This window comes from Ochotona princeps, chromosome 19, assembly GCF_030435755.1.
Source record: "Ochotona princeps isolate mOchPri1 chromosome 19, mOchPri1.hap1, whole genome shotgun sequence".
NCBI lineage: Eukaryota > Metazoa > Chordata > Mammalia > Lagomorpha > Ochotonidae > Ochotona > Ochotona princeps.
Window position 1 is genome coordinate 29,413,186 of NC_080850.1, and position 27,253 is coordinate 29,440,438.

Genomic DNA, 27,253 nt, shown 5'->3' on the forward strand with positions numbered 1-27,253 from the left:
CAGGGACAGCAGTCTTTCTTATCAGACCATATGTATTTTCTTTATAAATAATTAAGAAGGCAGAGATACAAAAATAATACATCCTAATATTTATTTCTTAAATATTATTATTCTTAAATATTAAAATATTTAGGGCCTGGTTCATGTCCTGGTGGCCCCGCTTCCCATCCAGCTCCCTGCTTGTGGCCTGAGAAAGCACCCATGTGGGAGACCCAGAAGAAACTCCAGGCTCCTGGCTTCGGACTGGCTCAGCTGACTGTTGTGGCTGTTTGGCAAGTGAATCATTGGACAGAAGATCTTCCTCTCTGTCTCTCTTCTTCTCTGTATATCTGACTTTGCAATAAAAATAAATAATTTTTTAAAAAATCAATATATTTAGAGTAAAAAAATAATTTTAAGATTATCCAAAATACATGATGTGTAGTGTGTGGATGTGTTTGCAGGGAGGGAGGGAGAGAAGGAGAGAGAGAGACAAATTCTCATCTACAGCAAACTAAAGCATTCTGGAAACACAGCAGTTCTTCCAGAAATTAAACCAAACAAAATTACATTTGTGCATTTTCTGTTTTCTACTTACAGTTCAACCAAAGATGGTTACAACAGGCCCACTGGTTAGTTCTGCTGGTTACAACATGCCCACGGGTATGACCACAAAGTGGACAGACCTATTTAGTCTCCCTTTGACCACGCAAGCAGAAGCATTTAAGACTAGGTTAGAGAAAACCAACTAAGAAACCGAAGAAACTTTAAATTTATGCACATACTACTGTATGATGACAACAGTCAAATCTTTGTGAAAGAAAAATTTTAAAAATTGTACTATTGTGTCAGTGCGGTAGCCTAATGGCTAAAGTTCTCGCCTTGCATGCAATGAGATCCTATGAGGGCACCAGTTCTAATCCTGGCAGCCCCACTTCCCATCCAGTTCCCTGCCTGTGTCCTGGGAAAGCAGTCAAGGACGGCCCAAGGTCTTGGGACCCTGCACTCCTATGGGAGACCCAGAAGAGGCTCTGGATTCCTGGCTTTGGATCGGTGCAGCTCTGGCCGTTGCAGTCACTTGGGGAATGAATCATTGGACGGAAGATCTTCCTCTCTATCTCTCCTTCTCTCTGTATATCTGACTTTCCATTTAAAAATAAGTAAATATTTAGAAACATTGTACTATTAATGATTAATATCACTATAAAGTAAGATAAGAAAAAATTTACTGAGAATATTTTATTCATACAAGTATTGTAACCCTTTCTCTTCTCTCTTATGTTACAAGCACTTACCTAAAACCAGAAACACCCACCAAAGCCAGTACTGACCATCAAAGTATCCAGGAAAGTATGTGGAAAACTGAAAAATAAAGCATAATACTTTCTAACATTCTGACACATTTACATTTAAAGGCACACACTATAAAAATATTACTTATCTTAATGCTATCATTTAACCATTGTAATGACTTCAGTTACGTACATGAAAGTATTCTGTTCTTGTTTCTACTCCTCCAGCTAAGCCTTAACCTTGGAAGCTTTGCCATGTATGAGAGTAATCATATGCTCTTGACAGTGACTGGCTTAGGAGTACACACAGAATGTCATCCTGGACAAGGGGAATTAAGGGCTTCTGAGAAGGCATCCTTTCGTTTAAAGAAAAAACTCAGAAATACAGACAGGCCCAACTCTACGATGACATGAAACTGGCAGACATTCACTACAAACTATGCTGTGAATCTTAAATGTGGATCTTTGCTCAGGCTAATGATATAAAGTTAATCAGGATACGGTCCCTCCTGAGCTGAGGAACATTTGTGTGGATCTTCTCAACTTTGTTTTCAGGGACCTACCCCCACTAGTTTCTTACTAAGTCATTTTGAGACAGACTCTTTGTCATAGTCAAAAGCATCTTAACTGATGCTGCTTCACTCAATTCAGTTTAAAAATGTAGTCGATCAAAAAATAAATAAACAAAAATCTAGCCCATCTACCAAAAACTTGATTAAAAAAAGAACAGAGGTTACTAATTTCTGTTTTCTTGAAAGTTGTGATATACAAGAGAACAATAACACAGCCATTGTGCTGGTTTACAGTGGACACGAGGAAGGGAATGTTTGCTTATGATGAGAACTCCAAAGAACTGCTACTTTCTTTGTGTTATAAACAGAAGTAACCTCAGAACATATACATATGTCATCACAGTATAAGCAGTACAAAAAAAGTTAGCCGGTGAACAATATACAGGACAGAACAATAACCTCTATATTTGACAACAAAGTCGCCGTCCATAAACCACTTGTAGCTGGTTTTGGATCAATGTCATGAAACTCAAGCAAGGACAAATCAACAGTCTTTAAAATGTGGATAAAACAAAGAGAAAAGGATGCAAATGAGTCACAGATAACTCAGAATCATCACAATTACTATGTCTCTACAAAGCCTACGTTCTCTGTTGTGTTACTTACCCTGACAATCAGGATCCACTTAATTAGAGAGAGACCAAATCCTGAAATGGCCCCATACCTTCCGGCAGCGGAGGTGGTCAGGCAAAAGGACAGGAAAAACCCTATCCAATTAAAGAGGAATGCCACTGTAAAAGCAGAGGGAAAACCAAGTCAGAAGTGGTCCCTGGCCAAAGAACAAGAGAGCCTCTGTTTAAATGACTTCCCCAGACTACAAGAGGCCCCACCCTTCAAAACCCAAATCCTTTCTCCCCCAAAACATCTTGCCTGATGTCTGCCCCCAATTCAACAAAACATTTCTGATTACCAGGTTTATACAATCATGTCTACCGGTATTTCCCAAGATATCAACCTTAAGACCTGCACTCTTTGCTGAGTGCTAGACACGTCAATAAACAATGTCTTGAACCAAAGTGCCCTCAAATATTGTAACTCAAGTCATTCACCTTCCTGCTCTATGAATCTGGGCAGCTTAAAAAGCACTGCACTGGCTTACCTTTTTAGTAAAGCAAATAAAACAAATGGCTACTTACTCTAAGTGAGAGGCACATGAAAAAAAAAATACAAACTATCATTAAGGGAGAAAAACTGGCCTAACTTTGGTCTATCAGAAGATAGGAACTTAAATAACAGAATTCATCAGATAAAGGCACTTAATTCCTAGTCTACATCTAAAGAACCCTATAGCTCTGCAAAAATCCTTATAACTGCTTTAATGGTATCTCCCACAAGTTTTTATGAAAACAGAATATTAAAAGGAGTATTAAGATAAAAGTGTACTGAGACCCGCAAGGTAGTCTAGTGGCTAAGGTCCTTGCCTTGCACGTACTGGAATCTCATATGGGCGCCAGTTCTAATCTCAGTGGCCCCTCTTCGCATCCAGCTCCCTGCTTGTGGCCTGGGAAAGCAGTTGAGGACGGCCCAAAACCTTGAGACCCCCGCACCTGCATGGGAGACCAGGAAGAGCTCCTGGCTCCTGGCTTCAGGTTGGCACAGCTCCGGCTGTTGCGGCTGCTTGGGGAGTGAGTCAACGGATAGAAGATCTTCCTCTCTGTCTCTCCTCTTCTCTGTATATCTGACTTTCCAGTAAAAACAAAATAACTCTTTAAAAAAAAAAAAGTGTACTAAACTCTAAATGTCCCAGTAAGGAAGACACCAAATACACATAGTGTGTTAGTCTACAGCTCAGCTGGCTATTTCATTTGTTGTTTTCAGCCATAATCCAAAGCACCATGCTCCACGGAGATGGCATGGCCAAACGCAGGCACTCACTGAAGAAAGTTAACATGAAGATCCCATCGTTTCCTATCCTCAGCTGGTCAGCATCATCAAAGTCATCCCGGCCAACAAAATCCTCCTCCTGAAGGAATAGAAAAAGGTAATTTCAGAACAAATTATTCCTATGCAAAATAAGGCTCGAGGAAAATTAAGTAACGGGCAAATATGGGTACTAAGAAGAAAATGTATTTCTTTGGCTTAATTCACAGCTATAAAGCACTCAAGTCCTAGATAGTTGTTTTTTTTTTTTTAATTCATTTGTTTTTATTTGAAAGGCAGAGTTGAAGAGAGAGAAGAAGAGAGAGGTGGAAAGATCTTCCATCGGCTGGTTTACTCCCCAAATGGGTGCAGTGGCTGGAGCAGGTCTACATGTTGTAATAGTTAAAATAACAAAATATACTTAAAAGTAAAAATGACACAGTGGCACACAATTCAAGAAAGGCTCCTGAAATGAAAAAAATACATATATTTTAGCATTAATCAAAACTGATATATATAGAAAAGCGCTTGGAAAGACACACAGAACTTGCTAACAGTGGTTCCCTGGGCAGCAGGACTGAAAAAGGTGATGTGTCAGCAGCAGCTTCCTTTGCTAACTTCTAAATTTTCTAACTCACTTCCTCTATTGCCTGACTCTGTAACAAAAACACATTTGCTAACAATTTTTAAAAAGATTTATTTATTTATATTTCAATGACAGATTTACAGAAAGGGGAAACATCAGAGAAAGATCTTCCATTCCCTGGTTCACTCCCCAAATAGCCACAGTAGTCAGAGCTAAGCAGATCCAAAGCTGGGAGCCTGGAGCCTCTTCCCAGGTCTCCCACATAGGTGCAGTCTCAAGGACTTGGGCCATCCTTCGCTGCTTTCCCAGGCCACAAGCAGGGAGTGTGATGGGAAGTGGAACAGCTGGGAGACAAGCCAGTGCCCAAATGGGATGCAGGTGCATAAAGCTGGAGGATTAGCTTGTTCAGCCATGATGCCAGCCCACGTTCAATATTTTTTTTAAGATTTATTTATTTTAATCAATTTTTAAATATTTATTTATTTTTATTGGAAAGGCAGACTTACAGAGAGAAGAGTCAGAGTGAAAGATCCTCTGTTCCCCAGTTCACTCCCCAAGTGGCTGCAACGGCCAGATCTAAGCCAATCCGAAGTCCGGAACCAGGAGGTTCCTCCAGGTCTCCCATGCGGGTGCAGTCTCAAAGCTCTGGGCTATCCTCTACTGCCTTCCCAAGCCATAGCAGGGGAGCTGGATGTGAAGTGGAGCAGCCAGGATACGGAACCAGCATCCACATAAGATCCTGGCAGATGCAAGGCAAGGACTTGGCCACTAGGCTATTGCGCGTGGCCCTCCTGTTCAATAATTTTTAAAATACTGGGGCTGGCATCACGACACAAAATGTTAAGCTGCTGCCGGGAACTCTGGCATCCTACATGGGTGTTAGTTCAAGTTCTGAGCTGCTATACTTCTGATCCAGACCCTGCTAATGTATCTGGGAAAGCCAAGGATGGCCCAAGTCCTTGGACTATTGCATCTATATGCGAGATGCAGTTCAAGGTTCCTAGCTTTGGCCTGGCCCAATCTTAGCTGATACAGCCTTTTGGGGAATAAACCAGTGGGTGAAGGATCTCTCTTCTATTTCTCCTTCTTTACCTCTCAAGTAAATAAATATTTTTAAAAATTATCTAGCATTCTGATTTCCCAGAAGATTTGGCAAATTAGAAACTAACTCCTGTATTGGCACTGAAAAGATTCAGCCCAAAAATACATAGAGGTAACTTCTAATTTAGTATTGCAAACATCTTTTAATTATTCTTCCTTTCCTTGGTATGTCTTCTGCCTTGCTTCTTCCTACTAACTGCTGCCAAGTTAAAGTTTCTAAAACACAAATCCTTCTGTACTTCTACTCAAAACCTCGGAGGGATTTTGTGTGAGCAATATAACACATTTAATGCCTCATGCTAGAATTCCAAGGATTGCACTAAGCACAGTTCACACATCTCAACTCTCCTCTCAGACCCTTTGCTTATGCAAAACAAATTACCCCATCCAAGGAACTGCCCTGTATCTTACTGAATTCACATCTGTTTTTTGGGCTTGCTCCCTCTGTAATACTCTTCTCCATTCAAACTCTAGGCCCACTTCAAAAACTCATCTTCCCCGCCCCCCACAATCATACTGTAAAAAGTGACAGTTCTTGATGTTCATTGGTCTTGTGCAGTTTTAGAAGTAGGTATAAGTGAGCCTTTTACACGAGTAGGATTTTAATTTCATTTGTCTTATGCCAAAGTTTTTCATCTCTACTGCAAATATTGCAGGTACTTCAAAAAGTTCCTGAATAATGAAATTAACAGATAAATCTGATAGGAAAAAACCTGAAATGGCGTGGGAAAAGCAGAACAGGATCCAAATGCTTGACCTCCTCCTGTCCACGTGGGAGACCCAAACTAAGCTCCTGCTTCTGACTCTGACCTGGTCCAGCCCCTGCCCTTGGAGACAACCAGTGGATGGAAGATCTGCGTCTTCCTCTCACTGTGTAATTCTGATTTTCCTTCTTCTTCTTTTTTAAGCCAGGAGCCTCTTCTGGGTCTCCCACTCAGGTGTAGTATCCCAAGGCTTTTGGGCCGTCCTTTACTGCTTTCCCAGGCCATAAATGAGGAGCTGGATGGGAAGCTGGAACACTTAGGACATGAACCGGTGGGATCCTGGTGCATGAAAGGTAAAGATTTAGCCACCAGGCTATTGCACTGGGCCCATAACTTTGATTTTTAAATAAGGTAAATAAATATTAAAAAATAACAACAATAAATTCAGTCTTAAAAACAACAACAACCAACCAGACTGCTATATGAAACCAAGAAGAAGCACCAGAGCCTGTGCCACCATACTGTCCTTGGTGTTCACACCAGATTCCTGCCAGGCTTCAACCTTCCTCATGCCCATAAGCACTATATCCTCCTAACATCTGGCCCAAGGTGCTGCCTACAACAATGTCAACCTCAATGATTATTTGTGAAACTACATCTATTTACAGGTCTGAATCAAGAGCCAGGAGTGTCTAAGATCTCAACTGCCATTCATCAGATTGCAACCCAACCCCATGAATCAGCATCTGGCTAAATGGAATCCAAATTCCATACGTCCCTACAAATGCTATCGCCGAGCCTGCTGGAGCATGGGGCTCACCTTAATGATTGTAAAGATCTCATTCATGACTTTCACTGTGTAATTCCCACTCCACAGTCTCCACAGCAGTCCTCCTAACAGCAACATGCTACACGTGCAGCATCAAGGTAAAGTGCATGTACCTTTTTTTTACAGATTTATTTATTTTTGTTTGAAAGAAAAATTTTATAGAGAGAGAAAAAGAAATTTCTGAGGTCCTCCATCCCTGGTTCACTCCCTAAATGGCTGTAAAGACCAAAGATGAGCTGATCTGAAGCTGAGAGCTGTCTCCTCCATGGGTGCAGGGGCCCAACTACTTGAGCCATCCTCTGCTGCCTCCCTCAGCGCTAAGCAGAGAGCTGGATCTGAAGTAAAGCAGCTGGGACACAAACCAGCACCCATATGGGATGCCAGTGCCAAGAGGTGGAACAATAGCTTGACACATCACCATGCCAGCACCTGCGTGTATTTTTTTTATTTTTTTTTATTTTATTATTTTTTTTAAAGATTTTATTATTATTGGAAAGCTGGATATACAGAGAGGAGGAGAGACAGAGAGGAAGATCCTCCATCCGATGTTTCACTTCCCAAGTGAGCCGCAACGGGCCGGTGCACCCCGATCCGAAGCCGGGAACAGGAACCTCTTCCGGGTCTCCCACGCGGGCGCAGTGTCCCAAATCCCCGGGCCATCCTCAACTGCTTTCCCAGGCCACAGGCAGGGAGCTGGACGGGAAGCGCAGCTGCCGGGATTAGAACTGGTGCCCATATGGGATCCTGGCGCGTTCAAGGCGAGGACTTCAGCCGCTAGGCCACGCCGCCGGGCCCAACGTGTATTTTTTTAATCAGCCATCCCAGTAGACTTCAGAAGGTACTGACATTGGAGACCCAAGAAAAAATGAGCTGGCCTGACTAGTGATTTTCTGTTCACTTATCTTCTTTCTTTTTAAACACGTATTTATTTATTTGAAAGGAGGAGTTACACACACACCACACACATACACACACAATCTTCCATCAACTGAATCACTCCCCAACAGCTACATAGCAAGGAATTTCATCTGGCCTCTTATCTCTTTACCTTTTAGTTTTTAATAAAAGTTCTAAGCCTGAAATACATATACTTGTCTTTTCAAAGAATGTATTGTTAGTAAGGGCAGGCACTGTGGGAGCAATGGATTAAGCTACCACCTGCAACGGTGGTATTCTTTATGGGCACCAGCTCAAATCATGGTGGTTTACTTCCAATTCAGCTCCCAGCTAATGCAGGGTGCCCCAAATACTTGGGCCTCAGTATCCACATGGGATGACTTCCAAGCTCCTGGTTTAAGGCTGGCCTAACCTTTGCTGTTGTAGCCATTTGGGGAGTGAACCAGGGGATGAAAGACCTCTCTCTTTCCCTCTCTGTCATCTGCCTTTCAAATAAATACATAAATCTCAATAAAGCAGCCAGCAGGTGACACAACTGGTACTTACTCTTCCAGGAACCAAAGGGATAGTAGCTTCAGCCTTGGTTCTCTCAGCTTCATCATAACTGGGCAGTGTTGTAGCCACATTGTAAGATGGCGGCTTTGGAAATCCAGACTCATCTTTGTAGTCAAAATATGCTGCAGAATAAAAAGGAAGGAACCATTAACTGATGAATAACCGAGCTGAAGGAATAAAATGATTTTCACTAACTGGCAAATAAAACTCAGCCATTAAAAGACATATAGAGTAACTGAACCAAAAGGCATTTATAGCAATTTTAAGAGCCTATAGATCATTTCTAAATTCCTCATCCTTCTCAGGTATTTAAAATTCAGATTACACATAAGGTTGGGACTGGGTGCTGGCTGGGCTGGGTGAGGCTGTAGCCCTCACCAGCATCAGCTGGAATTGGGGGTGGGCCGGGCCAGGCTACAGCACCTACTGGCAAAAGCCAGGGTGAAGCAGGCCATGCCAGACTGCGCCATGGCACCGAACCAGCACACATGAGACCTGGGGGAAGATGGGGACAAAGCTGGTATTGGGGCTGTATAGGACTCCCCTGCTGGATTACCATTCCCACTGGAGAGCGTGAGTTGGGATGGGGGCAGACCAGACTGGGCAGAGCTACATTTGTTGGCCTCATGTGAGGTGGATCACGGAAAAGCCAGGCTGGGTTGACTGTTCCTACTGGTGCAAGTATAAGTCAGAGTGGGTGTGGGTTGGTTGGGCTTTGCCGCAATATCAGCTGGCAGATGCTGGCACTGGGAGCTAATTCTGTCAAGTTAAACTGCAGAACCACCTGGAGAGTGCATGATACGGGAATGAGAGTGGGCCCAGTATGCAAAAATAGTAGGCATCGCCCTCTTGGGCTGCCACTCTGTCTGGTGAGCATGAGAACCAGGACTGGGGCAGGCATGGCTAGACAAAGACTGGTGCCTGCTGGCATGTGTGTGGACTGGATAGTGGGCTGGTTGGGTTGAACTAGGCTTTCATGCCCATTGACATGTATGAGAGCTGAACGGGATGTGGGACAGACTGGACCAGTATGCTGTACATACTGGCAAGCACTGGGAACCAGGACAGTGGGCAGACCTGGTGGGGGTTATTGTGGTTGCTCTGACTAGGCTGCAGCTCACACTGGTTTGCCTGGGGGCCAAGTGTGTGGTGAGCAGGATCACGTTGAGCTCCAACATCCATTGGTTTGTGTAGAAGATGGAGCTGGAAACAGAACTGACCCAGCAATTACAACCACTAGCATGTGCATAGGCTGACTGGGGTGACGGTCTTTACCAGACCCTGTACTGCCAAGCACACACAAGAATTTGGTCTGGGACCACCTCAGACGAAGCTTCTTTGGGGATTCCCCCCAACTGAACTGTTGGACTCAGAACCCCAACCATGGGGAGAACTGAATGGAGAGGTTCCATGGTCTGATAATGGAGTTTATGTGTCAAAGCTGAGCCTTGGGCCTGGCACGATAGCATAGTGGTTAAAGTCCTCACCTTGAACGCTCTGGGATCCAATATGGACGCCAGTTCTATTCTCGGCAACCCCGCTTCCCATCCAGCTCCCTGCTTGTGGCCTGGGAAAGCAGCTGAGGACGGCCCAAAGCTTTGGGACCCTGCACCCGTGTGGGAGACCTGGAAGAAGCTCCAAGCTCCCGGCTTCAGATTGGCTCAGCTCCAGCCATGGCGGACGCTTGGGGAGTGAACCATTATGGAAGATATTCCTCTCTGTCTTTCCTCCTGTCTGTCAATCTGCCTTTCCAATAAAAATAAATAAATCTTAAAAAAAAAAAAAAAGCTGAGCCTCCTCAGCAGCTCAGTTGGAGCAGTGGACAGCATATCCAGATGCACATGGAGGATATGGCAGTACACTGGAGCCTGCATAGGACACCTGGTACCACAACAGATGACAGAACAAATTGATCAACCAGCCAAGTATTGGCAGTGAAAATCTGGGCAAGTGAGACACTAAGGTGGACTATGTCAGCCAGTGGATTCTGAAGAGATTTCGTCATGCTTGGAATGGCGAGATTGGCAGCAAAAAACAACAGTTGAACCATCAAAACCACTTGAGCAGTGCCCTCGGAACATACCTCATATCAGGGACTCTGGGATGGTTGGAAGGATGGGTGTGGCTTCTCCCTTTGTCTTCCCCATTCCCCAAGATACAGGAAAAAAGAGAATGCAGAAACAATGGTCTTACCCACTTTCCTGTAGCCCTTAACCCTTTGAGCCCTAATCAACTATGTAAAGATCATCAAAATAAAAATATAAATTCTCAGATTTAAAAAAATAAACAAAATAAAATTCAGATTAATTTTCTTCTCCCTTCAACTGCTTTTGAAATACACCCCTATTTTGACCATCATGCAGTATACTCTTAAATGGCATTTAAGATTAACAATGGAGGGCCCGGCGGTGTGGCCTAGCAGCTGAAGTCCTTGCCTTGAAAGCCCCGGGATCCCATATGGGCACCAGTTCTAATCCCGGCAGCTCCACTTCCCATCCAGCTCCCTGCTTGTGGCCTGGGAAAGCAGTCGAGGACGGCCCAATGCACCCAAGTGGGAGACCTGGAAGAGGTTCCCGGTTCCCGGCTTCGGATCGGCGCACACCGACCGTTGCGGCTCACTTGGGGAGTGAATCATCGGATGGAAGATCTTCCTCTCTGTCTCTCCTCTTCTGTGTAATAAAATGAATAAATCTTAAAAAAAAAAAAAAGATTAACAATGGAATAAGGAAAACATTTAAGCCAAAAAGTGACTCATGACTTTCTATTTGCAAACATGAAAATAATAAGAAAAAAATCAATCACTGATACTCATTTTTCACAGGGTTTAATACTTCTTTTTTAAGGAATTACTTAATTTATTTAAAAGGCAGATGAGACAGAGAGAGAGAGAGAGAGAGACAGAGCAAGAGCCAGAGAAACCTTCCATTTTCTTGTTTAGTTTGGAAATAGTCACAATGTCTGGGACAGGGCCAGGCTGAAGTCAGGAGCCTGGAATTCCATCCAGGCGAGTGGCAGTGGGCTAAGCATTTGGGACATCCACTACCGCTTCCCCATGTATATTAGCAGGGAGCTGGGTCAGAAGCAACACAGCCAGGACCTGAATCAGCGCTTTGATATGGGACATCAGGGTCACAGGCATGGGCTTAACTTGATGTGCCATACGGCCTGCCCCAGCATTTTGATCTGTTGTTAATTTTATCTTTGACTATTTTTACCATGTTTCCTCTGTTGTGTTAAGGGAACCAATTTAGCCACAGAATAATTATTTATCTGTATAGAATCTCAAGTCTTTTCTTCCCTCTCCATTTCACTTGAAAGGAAGAGAGGCAGACACACATGATTCCAGGCTTCCATCTGGTCCAGTCCGAGCTGCTGTGGGCATTTGGAAAGTGAACTAATAGATGGAAGACTACTCTGCCTTTTAAGAAATAAAGAATTCACTGGCATAAGAAACATTCAACCCTACGAATTTAGTATCTCTTATCCAAAATGCTTGCAATCAGAAGTGTCATGGATTTCGGAATTTTCAAATTTTGAAATATTTGCAAAACTCATTAGTTGAACATTCCTAACCAGAATGAACAACATCTATAATGTTCTAAAGTCAGAAACTTTTTAAGCATAATGCCAGGATTTCAGATTTTTTGATTAGGGGAGGTCAACCTGTACTATATCCACATCACAGCTACTACAATCATACAGAGCAAAAACCAGGTAATGAAGAAATTACAAAAACCACCCAGTTCCCATTTCTTTTTATCAAGAGTCTTCTGGAATGCAACTGATTTTTACTTCTATAATAAACGCAAAATGAAATGGGTTTTATCTGCCTCATGAAAACAGTAACATGAGATCTTCTTCCATGTTTTTTTAGCTACAAACTAAAAATAAGAAACTCTAAGGAAAGCCAACGCACAGGTAGACAGGAGTAAACAGGCATTACACAAAGCCCAGGAAACAGTGTCAGTTAAGGGGCACAGTCTACACCTGGCCCAACCACCTACCTGCGCTCTCCGCAGAGATGCTGCTGTAAGGGGGAGGAGCATCACTTGCAGCCTGCTCGGGTTCTCCCGACTCTTCCTCATTCTGCAACTAAACAAAAAACACCACATTTAAGTGCCAGGGTGAAACCAATGAGGAGATGAGAACCTGGAACATAGCCTTTCTGAACAGATACTTGGAAACGTGTTTCCAAGTCTTAAAAAGTGTGCAGATCTTTAGATCTTTCTTTCCTCTCCATAACTCTGATCTGCCTTTCCAATAAAAATAAATCTTTTTAAGAAAATCACACCATATATCACAAAAGACTATTAAGCAGCCCCCCCCCCCACATACAGACAGAAAATCTGCTGTCTCTCAAACAAAAAATTTAAAGCTTTATTGTATGCATTTATTTATTTGAAATCCAAAGTAACAGAGGGAGAAGAGGAGAGAGAGTAAGATCTTCCATCTGCTGATCTATTCCCAAAATAGCTACAGAAGCCAGGTCTGGGCCAAATCAAAGCTATGAACAAGGAACTCCAACCTGCTGGCCCAAGTACTTGGCAGAGGTCCAACTCCTGCACATTGTGCTACAAAAGACACAGAATAGACAAGATCTGAAATGGCAGAGAATATAAGGAAATTTTTCTTTCTGTTACGTATTTTTTAACCTTTTTAAATGAACATGTATAATTTTTTAAATTAGGGAAATAATGTGTTAAGACAGAAAAATCAAAGACAAATCAAGGTTTACCCTTGGTATGGTTTTGAATGCTCCTATTAAAACTGTTACAATTTAATCCTCATTTTAAGGTATTAAGAAGTAGGACCCTCTGGGAACAAGAGATGGATTAGCTGTAGAGTAAGTGTTACGGAAGCCATGTGACTGTCTCTGAAAGGGCATTTCTCAGCAGGTGACATCCTGCACAGCCGCAGCAGCACAGCACGCAGACCCTCGTGCACCTCCACAACCCTGAGCTGAGGAAAACTTTTTATTGGTGGAAACTTTTTTAAATGCTTATTTACTTCAAGCACACAGAGACAGAGAGTTCTCCATCTGCCTATTCACTCCCCAAATCCCAAATCTGAACCAGGCCAAACCACCGGCTTGGAATTCCATCCAAGTCTCCCAAGCAGGCAGTGGAGATCCAAGTATAACCATTGCCTCCTAGGATGTGCACTAGCAGGAAGCTAGAAACCAAAGCGGGGCTGGAACTCAAACAAAACCACTCTAATATGGAATTGGGGCATCCCAAACACAATCTTAACGGCTGTTATCATATGCTCTTTTCTGAACAAAGCTTTATTCTTTTTTGCTTTAATTTTTAAAAGATTTATTTGTTTTTATTGGAAAATCAGATTTTACAGAGAGAAGGAGAGGCAGAGAGAAAGATTCCATCTCCAAGTGGTCACAATGGCCAGGGCTGAGCTGATCTGAAGTCAGGAGCCAGGAGTTTTTTCAGGGTCTCCCACGTGGGTGCAGAGTCCCAAGGCTTTGGGCTGTCCTCAACTGCTTTCCCAGACCATAAGCAGAGAGCTGGAAGGGAAGTAGAGCAACTGAGATATGAATCTGCGCCCATATGGGATCACAACGCATGCAAGGTGAGGACTTTAGCCACTAGACTATCATGCCAGGTTCCAAAGCTTAATTCTTGATAAATTATTCAACCTATGGTCTTCCCCTACAGCAACAAAAAACAGGCCAATACCACCATTATGTTCGGATTATGCACAGAAGTTAAACCTTAGTAACTGAGGTGGTTATGAAAACCAAATTCTGTGTAATTCTTCACGCAGCCTGTATCAATACATCGCCCTCCTACCCTAGTTCAACAACTTCTTAACAGACCAAATCTCCAGGTACTGTAAATAACTTACACATAAAGTGTAAGTTAGCCTGTATGGCTGACCCAGGTGATTCTCACGGAGCATGATGACATGTCACTGCATTTCTCAAGTGTGACAATGGAGTTCATTTATTTACAACGATAAATAAATGGACTGGCAATGACTGGGAGTCAATCTGTGACATAGTACCAGAAGCACAGATGCAACAGATTTGGGGCCAGTTCTGGCTTCAGGACCGCTGTGACTGACAGAGCCAACAGAGGCACTTAGACACTACAGGCCAGCTTGAAGCCACACTGCTACCAAAAATTTTGCTAAATTGAGACCAGAACACCAGGGAGTCTGAGGTACAGCCTCCTTATCCTTCAGTTATAACCAATCATTTCCACCTCCCATCCTTACCCTATTCTATTCAAAAGCAGATGCCAACAAAATTTTTCTTATTAATACTGCAAAACATTCACTGTCAAATGGATTATTGTGCCAACTTTTGATCCCTTATCATCTGGACATTTTTTTTTTAACTGCAATAATCTAATGTTAAAGGCATTCACAAAATACCTGCATCATAACCTCAACTAAGTGCTTCATTTAAACACAAAGGCTCTTGGGTGGAAAAGCTAAAGTCAAGTCAAATATTTCTGGGACCCCATAGCATCGGATTTTTTAGAAAGAGGCTCCTGGGACCATGGTTCATCCGAAATACTGAAATATTGATTTTAATATGAGCCGTAGATCTAGACAGGGTATTCTCAGACCCCTCAGATCTACCATTCACTTTGTGAAACACCAAAGTGATGAAAGAGTTGGCAGAAAAAACAGACTCCCAAGAACACTGCTTTAATATGAACCGCCAATAATGTCCTTTTACTTTAACCTATCCTGGTATTTTGAACCAATTTTATATTTCCTATATTTGGTCAAAGTAATCACATTTTACCTGCTTAACTTATGTCTCAGAAAGGAAGCATGGCAATTCTAATACAGAAGTCCAAAGGACAAAGAGGTTAAAAGGTCATACTTGCCAATGTTTATGGGTAGGCCACTAGTCTCCTAGCAACCTGAGCATGTGAAGAACAAATTCCAATGGCCTTAAGCCCCAATGTGCTCTTTGGTGAGAAAACAGGAGACCTTTCAGGTAAAATCTGCCTTCCTCCCCCAACAAATCTGTTTGGAACTTCCCCATCCTACATCAAAGTGTTCGGGCTTGAGCTCCAGCTCCAGTTCTGATCCAGCTTCTTACTCCTAATATACTCTGGGAAGGCAGATAATGGCTCAAGTATTCCAGTTCTTGCCATACAAGCAGATGACAGGTATCTTTCCACCTTTTAAATAAATAAAATTTTGGCATGGCCTAGCAGCTAAAGTCCTCGCCTTGAAAGCCCTGGGATCCCATATGGGTGCCGGTTCTAATCCCGGCAGCTCCACTTCCCATCCAGCTCCCTGCTTGTGGCCTGGGAAAGCAGTTGAGGACGGCCCAATGCATTGGGACCCTGCACCCATGTGGGAGACCCAGAGGAGGTTCCAGGTTCCCGGCTTCGGATCAGCGCACACCAACCGTTGTGGCTCACTTGGGGAGTGAATCATCGGATGGAAGATCTTCCTCTCTGTCTCTCCTCCTCTGTGTATACCTGGCTGTAATAAAATGAATACATCTTTAAAATAATAAATAAATAAATAAAATTTTAAAATAATAATTCATAGAGTAATGTATCAATATTATTAATTTTTTAAAGAAAAAGTAAAAAATACTAATAAAAAACACCGATGATGATTCTAAGAGTTCCTCATACCAGAGATACAATCCTCTCTGACTCCCTGTTCAGTCTTCCCATTCCAGCCTGCTTCTATAATCTGGTGGTAGGAGCTAGCACAGGGGGGGCCAGCACTGCGGCACAGTAGGAACAGTCATTGCCGGCATCTAACGTAGGTGCCAGTTTGAGTCTGGGCTGCTCCACTTTCCATCCAGCTCCCTGATAATGGGCCTGAGAAAGCAGAGGAAGATGATCCAAGTCCTTGGACCCCAGCATGCACATGGGCGATCTGGAAAACACTTCTAGTTTCTGGCTCCTGGCTTCAGTCAGGACCCGCCCTAGCTATTGTACCCATTTTGAGAATTGAAGTAGAACTAAAAAAAGAAAAAAGGACTTTGCACCATCAATAAGGTTGTTTCAGTGTGCAGAAGAAAAAGACAATCCTCTGAGAAGAGGAATTTAGTGAGAGCAACCTATATAAGTAACTTTCTGAGCAGATTAACCTTTTTTTAAAAAAAGATTTATTTATTTTATTGGAAAGGCAGATATACAGAGGGGAGGAGAGACAGAGAGGAAGATCTTCTGTCCAATGATTCACTCCCCAAGTGGCCACAACAGTCAGTGCTGCGCCGATCCAAAGCCAGGAGCCATTTCCGGGTCTCCCACTTGGATTCAGGGTCCCAAGGCTTTGGGCTATCAACAACTGCTTCCCCAGGCCACAAGCAGGGAGCTGGATGGGAAGTAAAGCAGCTGGGATTAGAACCGGCAACCATATGGGACGCTGGCACGTGCGAGACGAGGACTTTAACCACTACACTATCGCACCAGGCCCCAGCATAACCTTTAAATACACGCAATTTTATATAACAGGAACACTAAGTCTTGCTCTCAGTAATGCAGAGGGAGGAACAGGAGGGGAAATGTGCATTAGAACTAGAGTGGCTATAAAACCGGTTACTTGGTTCTCAAATGTACTTTCTGTTGTCTGTCTGCTAAAATTTTCTTTATTTGTTTGAAAGTCAGGGTTACAGAGAGGGAAAGAGAGAAAGATCTTCCATGCACTGATCTTACTCCCCCAGATGACTGTGGGGATGCAATGACTGTGGTTGGGCCAGCCAAAGCCAGGAGCCAGGAGCTTCATCCAGCTCTCTCATGTGGATTGAAGATCTTCCTCTCTGTCTCTCCTCCCCTCTATATATCTGCCTTTCCAAAAAAAAATAAATAAGTCTTAAAAAAAAAAAAAAGAAAAGAAAAAGAAAAAGAACTGGCCTCCATATGGGACCCTGGCACATTCAAGGCGAGGACTTTAACCTCTATGCAATCGTGCCAGACCCAATCAGCTTTAACTTTTAAAAATATTTACTCACAGGTCTGGCACCATAGCTCAGTGGCTAAATCCTCACCTTGCACAGACCAGGATCCCATGTGGGTGCCAGTTCATATCCCGGCTGCTCCACTTCCTATCCAGCTCCCTGCTTGTGGCCTGGGAAAGCAGTGGAGGATGGCCCAAAGCCTTGGGACCCTGCATCCACATGGAGGACCCGGGAGAGGCTCCTGGCTCCTGGCTTTGGATCAGCTCAGTTCTAACCTCAAGCTTTAATTGTTACTTACTACTTTACTTTCATAGCTATCTTAAAGTTTCTACCTTAAAGTGTAATTTTGAACCTCTCATTACCAGTTGCTTCTTCAGGACACTCTGAATTCTATCTAATGAGACAGTATAGTTAACAACAGTAAACAAGCATATTTTTCTTGGTAAACAACCAAGTTTTTTACATTTTGTTGTTAAAAATTTCCAGAAAATTTTCAAGGATTATAAAACTCAATGTATATAATGTACATATAAATTGTGTTATTTTTACTTGAACAATCTTTATATTCAAAAATGGTTTTCTAGTAAATTACTATTCATTAAGAAATGTTACCTTTAGTAATTCTGACAAAATAAGAGAGACTCAACAACAAAAAGGCAATTTGGAGTTAGGCAGTTAGTCTGGAAGCCCCAAATTTAGCTTTCTAGGTTTTCATTCTTCATTATAATTTTTTGAAATACACAGTTTCAAAGGAAAGAGAGACAGCCAGCCACAGAAATAGAGATCTTCCATGTATTGATTTATTGGCCACATGGCAAAGTTGACCATGGATGGGGCCCAGACTGAAGCCACAAATTCAAAACTACTTCCTGGTGTCCTTCATTCATGGTAAGAAGCCAAGCACTTGAGCCATCTTCTGCTGCCTTCCCAGGCACGTCAGCAGGGAGCTAACGGGAATCAGCATAGCCACGACTTGAACTGTGTTTCAACAAGGCATACCAAGTGTTACAAGCAGCTTAAACAAATAAACAACTCAGGGTGAGCATGTGGCACAGTGGTTAAGTTGTCACTTGAGACTGAGACACAAGCATCACATATCAGACTCAAATGCTGGCTCTTCCACCTCCAACCCCACTTTCCCCTAACACGCACCCTGTGTATGTCAGGGATGCCTGAGATGACACCTCAAGTACTTGTGTCCTTGCCACACTTCCCATGGGGCTCCCAGTGGCTACTAGCATTTGAGTAGTGAGCCACCAAATGGAAAAATCTCCCTTCTTAGACTTTCAAACAAAAGAATAATAAACAATCACAACAAATTTTTAAAGCAACTCAGTTTTGAACAAAGGGTGTGGAGAGACATTTTTTCCAAAGAAGCATGCCAACAACGGATGCAAAATGCTCAACATCATTAAGTGATCAGGAAAACATAAGCCAAAACCATGAGATATCACTTTATACCAATCAGGAGAGCTACAACCAAAGAGATAGGGACAAATGCTGTGGTGCAGTGGGTCAAGTTGCTACTTGCTAGCTAATCCAAAGCCAGGAGTCTGGAGCATCTTCCATGTCTCCCATGTGGCCCAAATGAGCTGCCAGTGCCACAGATAGGAGCTTAACCTACTATGCCATAATGCTGGTCCCAAAAATACATCATATATATTTTTTACACTTATTCACTTTTATTGGAAAGGCAGATCAGATTTTACAGAGAAGTGAGGATTTAGTCATTCAGCCATAGCACCAGGCCCCACAAGAAAGTCTTTTTTTAAAAAATGAGCTAATACTTGCTGCAACATGGATGAACTTTAGCAACATACTGAGACAAAGAAGATGGTCATGGAAGTCAGTGCAATGGCTTAGTATCATAATCCTCTGTCTACAGTACTAGCATCCCACAAGGCCACAGGTTTGAATCCAAGGTAATTCACTTCAGATCCAGCTCTATGCTAATGTGCCTGGAAAGGCAGCAAAGACTGACCTAAGTCCTGGGCCTCTGCACCAATGTAGGAGACCCAGATGAAGATCCTGGCTCCTAGCTTCCACCTGGCCTAACCCCTGCCACTGAAGCCATTTGAGGAGTGAATCAGTGAACTGAAGATCTCATTGTCCTCTCTTCTCTCTAAATAAATAAATAAATAAACATTTTTTTGAAGGAGGGGGGTTGAAATTAATGTTCACAGTGCACAACCTTATATATGTAATAATAACTATTTTAAAAATTCCAGAACTGTCTTCTTTAGAGTGAATCTTGGGCCTGGCTTGCTGACTCACCTTACAAGCAATGGGATCCCAAATCGGCACCATTTCATGTCCTGGGGATTCCACTTCCCATACTTCTTCCTGCTGTGTCCACAGAAAGCAACAGAGGATGGCCCAAAGCCTTGGGACCCTGCATCCACATGGGTGACCTGGAAGAAGCTCCTAGTTTCTGGCTTCACATCAGCTCAGCATTGACCACTGCAGCCTTCTGGGGGGTAAGCCAGCAGATGAAAGATCTTTTTCTGTCTCTTCTTCTCTGTAAATCTTATCTGCCTTTCCAACAAAAATAAATAAATCTTAAAAAAAAAAAGGACAATGGATCTTATAGTTAGGCAAATAAAAATAAACAGGCATTTTCTGACTTTCAAAATGCAAACAAATAATAAGTTGCTTTTAAAACAAAATCAAAACTTACTAACTACAAATAATTCTCTGGCTATGTCAAGAAAGGTTAGAATTCCATCAGCATGTACAGAGCTTAATGTATTTGTGAATGAAGGCAACAAAGAAAACTGATGCACCATACTGTAAACTAATCCTTTTTTAAAGATTTATTTATTTTTGTTAGAAAGGCAGATGGACAGAGAGGAGAAAAGACAGAAAGATCTTCCATTCACTGATTCACTCCCAAAGTGACTGCAATGGCCGCAGCTGAGCCGATCTGAAGCTGGGAGCCAGGAAATTCTCTCAAGCATCCCAAGCGGGTGCAGGGTCCCAAGGCTTTGGCCGTCCTTGACTTCTTTTCCAGGCCACAAGCAGGGAGCAGGATGGGAAGTGGTGCAGCCGGGATTAGAACCGGCGCCCATACAGGATCACGGTGGATGCAAATTGAGGACTTTGCCACTAGGCCATTGTACCAAGCCCAAATAAAGATTACTTTAAAAACAACCAAACCAAGCACTGGATTTAAACTATCTCCAACAAGGCCACTTATGCTATAATAAAGAGACAACTACAGATCCTGTTAATACCAAAATGAAAACACAATTTTTTTTTTCACCAAGATGGCCTGAAGGTGAAGAAGGAAGCTCCTGTTCCTCCCAAAGCCCAAGTCATAGTGAAGGTTCTGAAGGCCAAGAAGGCTCTGCTGAAAGGAGTCCACTGCCACAAGATGCGCACGTCACCCACCTTCTGGCAGCCCAAATGCAGTGCCAGTCCAAACACCCTCAGAAGAGTGCCCCAGGAGAAACAAGCTTGACTACTACGCCATCATCAAGTTTCCCCTGACCACAGAGTCTGCTGTGAAGAAGATAGAAGATTACACATTCATTGTGGATGTCAAGGCCACAAGCATCAAACGAGCTGTGAAGAAGCTCTATGACACTGATGTGGCCAACGTCAATACCCTGATCAGACCTGACGGAAAAAAGAAGGCATGTGTGTGGTTGGCTCCTGAATATGATGCTCTGGATGCTGACAGCAAAACTGGGATCATCTAAACTGCATCCAGTTTTCTAATTCTAAATATATGTTTTTCATCACAAAAAAAAAGAAAACACAATTAAAAATTAAAATTCACGAAAACAAAGGAAAAGCAAAGTAATTAGAATAATCTTAAAAACCAACTCAAATAACAACAAATGAAAAGACTACTCTAACAAAGCAATACATCTCCTTAGAATGGCTTCTATTTTCTTTTGTATCTTAAGACTTCTTTTCTCAATGACTGAATGACAGGAGGAGGAGAGAGGAAAAAGAGAGATCAGTAATTCAACAACACTGATGATGACACCAAGACACTGTCAAGCAAGTATTTTCCAGCACACAGCTTCAAGAGCCTCATAGACTAACGGTATGCCTCCAGTGGCTGCATTTTGCAGACTGGAGAAACGAGAACAGACAACAGCTCAGGGCTTTCAGATAGACCAGAGCAGATCTCTGCCCCTCAACATCATCTCTGTGGAAGTAGCATCCAAGCCACTTGATAACCAGTCCACATTCAGAAGCATCCTTAGTCCAATGTCTTCTCCACTTATGGTTCCATAAGCAGTAAGTCTCAATTCAAATTTCCAGAAACTGCTTGCAGAGAATCAAAAAGTCCTAAATAAAAACAAGTTGAAATGAAGACCAAGCACCTGACTCGTCCCACTGACTTTGACAGAATAGCAGAAAATGTTCACCTTTGGATTATATAATAAATGATTTTCAAGACAGTAGCTAGGGGCTTGTATTGTGGCAAAATGGATAAAGTAGTAACAGCCTGAGATGCCAACACCCCATGTGGGCACTGGTTCATGTCCAGACTGCTCCATTTCAGATTCAGCTCCCTGCTAATCACCTGGGAAAGCAGAGAAAGATGGCCCAAGTGCCACCCATATGGGAGACACAGATCAAACTTGTAGCTTCAACACAGCTCCACAACAGCTATTGTGGCCATCTGGAGTGAACCACAGAATGGAAGATCAACCTTTCTTTCTATACCCCACTCTCTGAAACTCTGCCTTTCAAATCAATCAATAAATAACATAATTTTAAAAGTAGACCTAAAATGAGGAAAGCATGTTATTTAAATAGGAAAAAAATAAAGATTTTGAAAATAAAATGCTACAACAAAAGTCTCTCAAAAAACTAGAAGAGTTGGACCCAACAAGATGGCTCAGTGGCTAAACCCTCAATTTGCATGCACCAGGATTCCATATGGGCTCTGGTTTGTGTCACTGCTGCTCCACTTTCCATACAGCCCCCTGCTTGTGCCCTGGGAAAGCAGTAGAGGGTGGCCTAAAGCCTTGGGATCTCAATAAAAATAAATAAATCTTTTTAAAAAATGAGAGAAAGAAAGAAATCTTGAAAAAATAACGCCTAGGGCCCGGCGGCGTGGCCTAGCAGCTAAACTCCTCGCCTTGAAAGCCCCGGGATCCCATATGGGCGCCGGTTCTAATCCCGGCAGCTCCACTTCCCATCCAGCTCCCTGCTTGTGGCCTGGGAAAGCAGTTGAGGACGGCCCAAAGCTTTGGGACCCTGCACCCGCGTGGGAGACCTGGAAGTGGTTCCTGGTTCCCGGCATTGGATGGGCGCACGCATCGGCCCGTTGCGGCTCACTTGGGGAGTGAAACATTGGATGGAAGATCTTCCTCTCTGTCTCTCCTCCTCTGTGTATACCTGGCTGTAATAAAATGAATAAATCTTTAAAAAAAAAAAAAAAAAGAAAAGAAAGAAGAAAAAAAATAATGCCTAGGCTAATGCCAGTTGGTTCAACTGGCTCATCTTCCACCCACAAGTGTCAACATCCCATACAGGCACCAGTTCGTGTTTCATCTGTTCCACTTCCAATCTAGCCACTGCTTTTGGCTTGAGAAAGCTGCAGAGGATGGCCTTAAAGCATTGAAACCAGGCACTCACGTGGAAGACCCAGGAAAAGCTCCTGGTTCCTGGCTTCAGATCGGTTTAGCTCTGGCCACTGAAACCATTTGGGTAATAAATGCACAGATGGAAGATATTTCTCTGTAAATATTTCCTTCTAATAAAAAATATATAAATCATAGAAAAAAGTTGACACCTATATTAAACATAACAAAAGATACTTCAGCCCTCCAAACAATAATACATGCTCATATAATAAGCTAAAGATTATCTTTTAGTCCCTATAAAACAATTTGTCTTTTTCTCCTGAGCTAGTCATTTTGGTGCTAGCTTACCTGGGCTCACTTCTATTAACTTAGCCAACTAAAAAAAATTGACCAATGTGTTTAAGAGAACTGATTAATGACACCTTGCATGACTGAATTAAAGTAAACTTAAGCAGACTTCAATTTTAGCATATAAGCCGCCAAAACGAGCACAAGCATACTTCAATACATCCTATCTGAAAATGCAATTCAGCTTCACAAGGACAAGTACTGAGAACAATCTCCTAGCTATTGTCAGTCATCCCCAAGGCCACAGATAACCATCAAATCACATTTATGATTCTATAGCAACATGAGATTTATTTATTTATTTGAGGGCACGCACCATGGCTCAATAACTAAATCCTCACCTTACATGCACCTGGATCCCATATGGGCGCTAGTTTGTGTCCCGGCTGCTCCATTTCTGTTCCAGCTCCCACCTTGTTTGACTTGCTTTCCTGGGAAAGCAGTCAGGGAGAACTCAAAGCCCTGGGACCCTGCACCTGAGTGGGAGACCTGGAACTACCTTGCTCCCGGCTTCAGATCAGCTCAGCCCTGGCCATGCAGCCACTTGGGGAAGTGAACCAGCAGATCGAAGCTCTTTCTCTCTGTAAATCTGACTTTCCAATAAAAATATATAAATCTTTAATAAGTAAATAAAAAAATAAAACATCAAGAGCTGGTATTCTGGGTTCACAGTTTTACTGAAATTTTGCAAGTGAGTACATAGTAAGTTTAATGTACTTTAGCAAAAAAAAAAAAAAAAGCAAATAAGATTATTAAAAAAAGATTTAAAAATCCCTGTCAGTTTTCTTAAGATGTATTGTTTTAAAAACAGAGTGGAACAAAACAGAGTGAAACTTTGACAAAGCTTATCAAGCTTTATAGCACAAAGAGTTCAGCTCAAGGTATGCCAATTTAAAAAATCCATTTAGATGGCTGAGGATTTAGCATGGTAGGCAGAATGTTGCAAAAACAATCCAACTGTATTATAAATGTATGAAGTCTCACACAGGAGGGGCTGGAGGAGGAAGGTACTGACCTAAGGAGCACTGGAAAGAGCAGAGTCTGCAGGACTGAAGGCAACAGTAACTGGATCCCTGCCTTCTCTTCCAGCAGGTAGGATCATTTGGTCTTAGTGTGTTGACTAACAACTGATACCATTACACATGCACAGAAAGGAGGAATTAGGGAAACAAATGGGGCTGGGGTTGTGGTATAGCCGTTAAAGCTGCCTTCTGTGAAACCAGCATTCCACTTGCGTACTGGTTCAAATCCTGATTGTTCCACTTTCAATCCAGCTCCCTGCTAACTTACCTGGAAAGGCAACAGAAGATGGCCCAAGTCCTTATGCCCCAGCACTCACATGAAAGACCCAGAGGAAGCTCCTGGTTCCTGGCTTCAGCCTGGCCCCATCCTGCCTTTGCAGCCATTTGAGTGAATCAGCAACAGAAGATCTCTACCTCTTTCACTCTGTCTTTGCAATTCTGTCTTTCAAATAAACAAAACAAATATTTAAGACAATTAAATGAATGGCAGATACAGAAGCCAGGTTTCTCACCACAAAATGGGAGTTAGAAATAAGAACAGACCAGGATGATCCATTAGGTAAAGAACTTGTGCATAGCTTCATATAGACAGATGGTTACAAGACAAAAATATTTAGATATGTGTATGCCCTCAAGTTACTATGCACACTGACATTTCCTTTACTACTTGAAACGAGCATACAAAGAATGCAGAGATGCATTACTGGAGAGCATGAAATGCTTGAATGCCATGTTTAAGCACCTAATGATAAATAACATGAAAGATTACTAAACAGAAGCCACTCCCTAAACCCTTATGTTTTGGATTCATAAGCTGTCTACTCTCCAGAATATCGACAAATTACATTCAAGCCTCCACTACTTGGTATTTCCAAACTACTAATTTATGACCAAAGGTAGAAAAACTGGCAAAGATCATCCTACATTGCTAGGTGATAACATGTCAAAGGAACTTCTATACTGAATAAGAAAAATGCTTCAACAGAAACATTCTTAACAGGGTGAGTGTTTGGCTATAGTAGTTAAGACACTGTTTGGGATGCCCATATCCCATAATGGAGTACCCAGGCTGGATTCCTGGCTCTGCTCCCAATTCCAACTTCCTACTAATGTACAACCTGGAAGGCAGCAAGTGATGGCTCAAGTGCTGGATCCCTGCCACCCACGTCAGAGTCCAGGAATGAATTCTTGGCTCGGGCCTCAAGCTTGGCCCAGCCTAGGCTACTGTGGGCATTTGGAGAGAGAGCTAGAGGATGAGAGAACTCTTGTCTGACTCTTATCTTTCTGCCTTATAAAGAAATAAAATAATTTAAAAACGAAAACAAACAACAACAAAAAACCATTCCTAAGCTTGATTAGTAAAGCCAGTTTCTGGGACTTTTAATATAAAATTATATTTTGGGGGGGAAAAATGCACCCTAATTGTAATTATAAGAGCAGAATCTACAAAACGATCTTTAAGCAGGCATCGACCACTGCACAAGAGAACAGTCCCACCAAGCAGCTGTCCTTATTCAAAGATAGCATTAAAAATAAAAAAAACCAGGGCATGGTATAATGGTCTAGTGGTTGAATCCTCGCCTTACATGTGTCAGGATCCCATATGAGTATTGGTTCTAATCCCCCCTGCTGCTCCACCTCCCATCCAGCTTTGTTTGTGGCCTTGGGAAGGCAGTGGTGGATGACCCAAAGCCTTGGTGGATCCCTGCACCTGTGCGGGAGATCCAGAGGAAATTCCTGGCTCCAAGTTAACTTGGCTCCAACCATTGTGGCCACCTGGAGAGAGAACCAGCGGATGGAAATATTTCTGTCTCTCCTTCTCTGTGAATCTGCCTTTCCTGTAAAAAATGAATAAATCTTAAAAAAAAAGTAATTGTTTTAAAGTCTTAAAAACAATAAAGCAGAGGATGTCACTAGAGTATCTTCAAACCTCCCTTTCTTCTTTTTTTTTTTTTTAAGTAAAAATATGAAGCAAGCATCAGCACTGTGGCTGACACACTGTGGCACAGCAAGTGAAGCTGCCTCCTGTAATGCTGGAATCCTGCATCAGCTCCCTGCTGGCAGCCTGGGAAAGCCCAAGTGCTTGGACTCTTGCTACCCACATGGGAGACCTGGAGGAAGATCCTGGATCCATGCTCCAGCCTGGTCAGGACTGATCACTACAGCCATTTAGGAAGTGAACTAGCAGATGGAAGATCTGTCTCAGCCTCTTTCTGTGTAACCATGATTTTCAAATAAATAAAATAAATGATTAAAAGAAAAAACCCAAAAACACAAAGTGACTTTCACGGCAGAATTATAATTTAATGTAAATTAATGTAAAGTAACATAGGACAAAGTAATTTGAAGTTATGTACCACAAGCAGGTGGGTGGCATCAGTTTGGAGCAGGATTCCCACAGCATTTCTAATGGGTCCTGGGTTCTGGCCCAAAACAAAAGTATGGCCCCGTTTCTAGGGCGTAGGTACAACTACTAAACCAAATACATCTCACCTAACTAATGGTCACCAGCAGGGCTTGGCAAGAAAATAAACATCAATCAAATGAGATCCATCACTGTAACAGCAAGAAAACTGCCAAAAGCCAAATACAAAGAGCTTTTATAGACACGCAGCTCCTGACACACACAAACTCTTGTTTCCATATTCCTAACAGATTGCAAAGGAGCTCTCATGACATTCCTCATGTGCATCTGCTAAAAAGCAGTTATACACAGAAACATATACAAATAAAATAATATTAGGATTTATTGAAAAAAAAAAGAAGTGAGGAAAAAAATCAATAAAACATAATCCCAATTAAAAAATGATCTTAAAAATTTGGATATTTGTCCTCAGGAGATAAAACAAATCGACTGTAAACACATGAAAAGATATCCAACATCAGTAATTATTAGGGAAACAGATTTATATAGTAAAGGAGATATCACTTCACATCAATTAAATGGTTGTGATCAAAACAAAACAAAGAAACCTGATCATAAAACGACACAAGGAGCAACTGGAACCTTGTATACCATACCCTTGGTGGAAACATAAAATAGTGCAGCTACTATGGAAAACA

General features: G+C 42.4%; 1 protein-coding gene and 1 pseudogene across 1 annotated transcript in view; one reads left to right on the forward strand and one right to left on the reverse strand.

Annotated features, from left to right (window-relative positions):
* The window catches only part of NDFIP1 (Nedd4 family interacting protein 1), a 38,647-nt gene that overhangs the window by 6,219 nt on the left and 5,175 nt on the right, over window positions 1-27,253 (reverse strand). The window contains exons 2-6 of the mRNA XM_004586506.3: window positions 12,380-12,467; window positions 8,367-8,497; window positions 3,719-3,806; window positions 2,450-2,574; window positions 1,275-1,341 (exon numbers count right to left, since the gene is read on the reverse strand). Coding sequence (XP_004586563.2) covers window positions 1,275-1,341; window positions 2,450-2,574; window positions 3,719-3,806; window positions 8,367-8,497; window positions 12,380-12,467 — 499 coding nt within the window. The remainder of the gene's footprint in view (window positions 1-1,274; window positions 1,342-2,449; window positions 2,575-3,718; window positions 3,807-8,366; window positions 8,498-12,379; window positions 12,468-27,253) is intronic.
* LOC131482688 (large ribosomal subunit protein uL23-like) lies at window positions 18,102-20,972 on the forward strand (annotated as a pseudogene).